At 47.2% G+C, this 3,619-nt stretch overlaps 1 protein-coding gene across 1 annotated transcript; it reads right to left on the reverse strand.

The window, feature by feature from the left end:
• Positions 1–44: 44 nt before the first annotated feature.
• On the reverse strand, positions 45–3,600 carry LOC117797739 (polynucleotide 5'-hydroxyl-kinase NOL9-like). Its single transcript, XM_034650196.1, has 4 exons — positions 2,508–3,600; positions 1,514–1,675; positions 1,012–1,309; positions 45–219 (listed from the first exon to the last, which is right to left on the reverse strand). The coding sequence occupies exons 2-4, from the start codon at positions 1,638–1,640 to the stop codon at positions 99–101; spliced, it is 546 nt and encodes a 181-aa protein (XP_034506087.1). The 5' UTR covers positions 1,641–1,675; positions 2,508–3,600; the 3' UTR covers positions 45–98.
• Positions 3,601–3,619: the final 19 nt, after the last annotated feature.

Consider the following 3,619-nt stretch of genomic DNA (forward strand, 5'->3'; position numbering starts at 1 on the left):
AAAAAAAAAAAAAAAAAAAAAAGTAAGTGGCTAGAGAACGCACACAGGAAGCCCCACAAGGGCTCATTACATCCACAGGGACAATTCCTCATCCGAGTTCAGGTTACCTGATAGGGCGTCAGACCATGTAAAGGACAAAGTGGTTTTGGCACTGGAGGCTGCAGCTGGCCAAGGTAACCTAGTACTGCCAAATCCCGAAGAACTTTGTTATGCGACTCTCTGCAAAGTAAATCAGAATGAAGTAGAGATTTTAACCTCAGAAACAGAGCTCATGAGTCATTACACAGGTTACATGTACAGAGATCACATATTCCCACCTTAACATCGGCAGACCCTTTCTAGAAAACCACTGGAAAAACAGGACATGTAAAGACTCTCCTTCATTAAAAGCTCTTGGCAACCAGGGCTGAAGGCCACCTCTGGATATGGGTCTTCCTCAATTTACGAGGGGGTTCCATCCTCATACACCCACAAAAAGGGGAAAATATCGGAAGTTGAAAATGCCTTTAAGACACCTTGCCTACTGAACGTCACAGCTTAGCCTTGCCTACTTTCAACGTGCTCAGGACTCGCACTAGCCTCCAGCCAGGCAGAATTGCCCACCACAGAGCTTACGTTGTACACGCAGAATGGCCGTCTGTACCCGCGGATCACCCTCCGGGCTGACCCGGAGCCACGGATCACTGCCACCACCCAGCACCAGATCAGAGCGTCGTACAGCACTGTGCTTGCCCAGGAAAAGACCAGAATTCAAAGTACAGTTTCCACCAAACGTGTATTGCTTTAATACCATCGTGAAGTTGAAACATTGAAGGTCCCCCTACTGTAAGTCAGTGGTGTTTCCACTGGGACAACAGGAGCTCAGAAAAGAACAGACTCTCCTGCATGAACACAGGGCTATGAAACAGATTCGAAAACTTGTGGAGGACTTATTCCTTTTAAGGAATTGAGGGCAGAAGGCCTTGTTGAATTGCAGAGGACTTCATTCTCCAGCCACGATGGTTTAATTACCTGTTTCTTGGAGTTTTCCTAAACGCAAAGTCCGACTGGACGCACATCAGCTTATGGCCAGTGAACACAACTGGACTCTCCTTCTCTTCGTCTGCAAATTCCAAACTCTCCGTAAACTCTGCCAGCTGGAAACCTCTGTTTCTGACTCTGGACTTGCTCTTGGTGTACAGGCCGTCCATGTCGTCCACACAGTCAGGGGTGAGGTTCGGCATGTATTTGCTCCGGCCAGAACTGAACTGAACGACGTGGCTGGGAGACAGCAACCGGATGAGATCGATGAGCAGCAAAAGCCCCTTGTCTGTGAGGAAGAGGACACAAGCAGTTGGCGCGCTGATAAAATACGGTGACACGCTCCCACGAGAAAATGGCACAGCTGTTCTGAGACAAAGAAAGGATCACGAGGAAGAATCTCCTGAACACTGGGCTCCGGCGTCACTGCCCGAAGCCAGAAGCTTATCACACTGCCCCTCCTTTCCGGCCAGGTGCGCCTCAGCGGGCTTACCTGACACCCAGCCCATTGTGTTGATGATGAGAGGGGACTCTCTCTTGTAGGAGCTGAACACATACTTTATTATCTCAATATAATTTTCATAGTTGTTTTTACAAGAAGGTTTCCCATAATATACCATTTTCTGTGGTGTCCTCTGGTGGGTAAAAGGTGGTCCTAGGAAGATAAAGGTAAGAGTTTGAATCTGTGACTACTTAAAAGGAGGTGAGGCTTTGCTTTGGCCATCACCAATGACAAAGATCCTTAGGAAATCAAAGACCATCCCACCAGACCATCCTACCACCAGGAATAGCTGTATCCCATTTTCAGAAATCTAAGCTTTCCGGGCGCCTGGGTGGCTCAGTCGGTTGAGTATCTGCCTTCAGCTCAGGTCATGATGCCAGGGTCCTGGAATGGAGCCCCCTGTTGGACTTCCCTGCTCAGTGGGGGGAGCCTGCTTCTCCCTCTCCCTCTGCCTCGCTTCCCTGCTCATGCTCTCTTAAATAAATAAGATCTTAAAAAAAAAAGAGATATCTAAGCTTTCAACTGCATACAAATACATGCTCACGTTTACATACAGTTAAGCCTAATTCTGTCCTAATATGGCCACTCAGCAAACATTTACTGAGCACCTGTAACACTTTTGAGCATTGTTCTAGATACTTAGGATACACCTGTGAACAACACAACACCTAACCTCGCAGGGGCGACATTCTAATGAAAGGACAAACAGGAACGGCAATCACCTGCTGGAATCTAGCACTCACTATGTCCCATGCACTTCACACGTAGTCGCTAATGTTCATAAAAACCCTATGAGGTAGGTAGTATTACTATCAACATTTTTACAGAGGAAGACATAGATTAACTTGACCAAGGTCACACAGCGAGTATATATCAGCTGGGCCTGAACTCAGGTGGGCCAGGTCCAGAAGAGACATTCCTAATCGCAGCACCGGTCTGTCAAACCTGAGCCAACTCCCCTCTCTGGCTGGGGCCAGGAACTCACTCAGCAGGCTGGTGACCAGGACCACATGGCAACAGTCGGCAGGGCGAGGACTTTGGTTAATGTGGCTGGTGCAAGGCCACCTGGGACAGGGCTGGCAAGACTCCCCTCAAGGGTGGGGTCTGGGGATTTGGGCAAGCCCACAGCCGAGGAAGTGGCCTGCACAACAGAGGGATTGAACAAATACAAAGGGACTGAGTAAATACATAAATACACAGAGAATAATCAAAGCCATGGTTCTTATCATCAGAGATGAAACTTATAAATATGAAGGGGGAAGGCTAACTAGAATAAACCCAGAATTGGAATGATCGCAGTAAACTCGTGGCTCTTGACACATAGGGAACGTACACACAAAGAGATACAGATGTAGGTACACACACGTGCATATGTATGTGCCCTTACATACACATGTATGCATATGTACGGGTCTAAGCATGCATATGTTTCCTAGCTCTGTCCACCAAGGGGATCTACAAGCAGTGACACCCCAGAAGAAATAACACACTGGTTACAGAGTGGAAAACGCTGGCAAACACTTATCTTAACCAAATGATCAGAACTAACCTCTCTGGTAACAGGGCAAACTGACAGCTTGTTGATACGATGCACTGAGAACATAGCATCACATCTCAAACCACAGGGAGAGTTGACAAATGTACTCTTCCAAACTGCCAGGGTTATAGAAGATAAGAAAAGCTGGAGGGAATCCTCCAAACTGGAGAAGACTAAAGATTTGCAAATACACACTGGGCCCGGGGAGGTGGCTGGAGGACAGAAGAGGGAACATCACCACGGCTGTAGCACTACCCTGAGTTGGTGGCCACATTGTGACTATGTAGCAGAGTGTCCTTGTCTGGGGAAACACCTGCTGAAATATTAAGGGGTGAAAAAGGAAAAGAAAAGTAAATGGACTAGGGAAAATTTAAAAGAAAAGGAGGAACAATGAAACCAGCTAGAGAGCAAAGTCTAAACAATCAGTTTTGATAAAACTGTAAAAAACAATATGAATGCCCTACTTATTTTTGTCAAAAACTGTTAAATCCGGGGCACCTGGGTGGCTCAGTCATTAAGCTTCTGCCTTCAGCTCAGGGCATGATCCCGGGGTCCTGGGA

The sequence above is a fragment of the Ailuropoda melanoleuca genome, unplaced genomic scaffold (genome assembly GCF_002007445.2).
Source record: "Ailuropoda melanoleuca isolate Jingjing unplaced genomic scaffold, ASM200744v2 unplaced-scaffold116, whole genome shotgun sequence".
Classification (NCBI taxonomy): domain Eukaryota; kingdom Metazoa; phylum Chordata; class Mammalia; order Carnivora; family Ursidae; genus Ailuropoda; species Ailuropoda melanoleuca.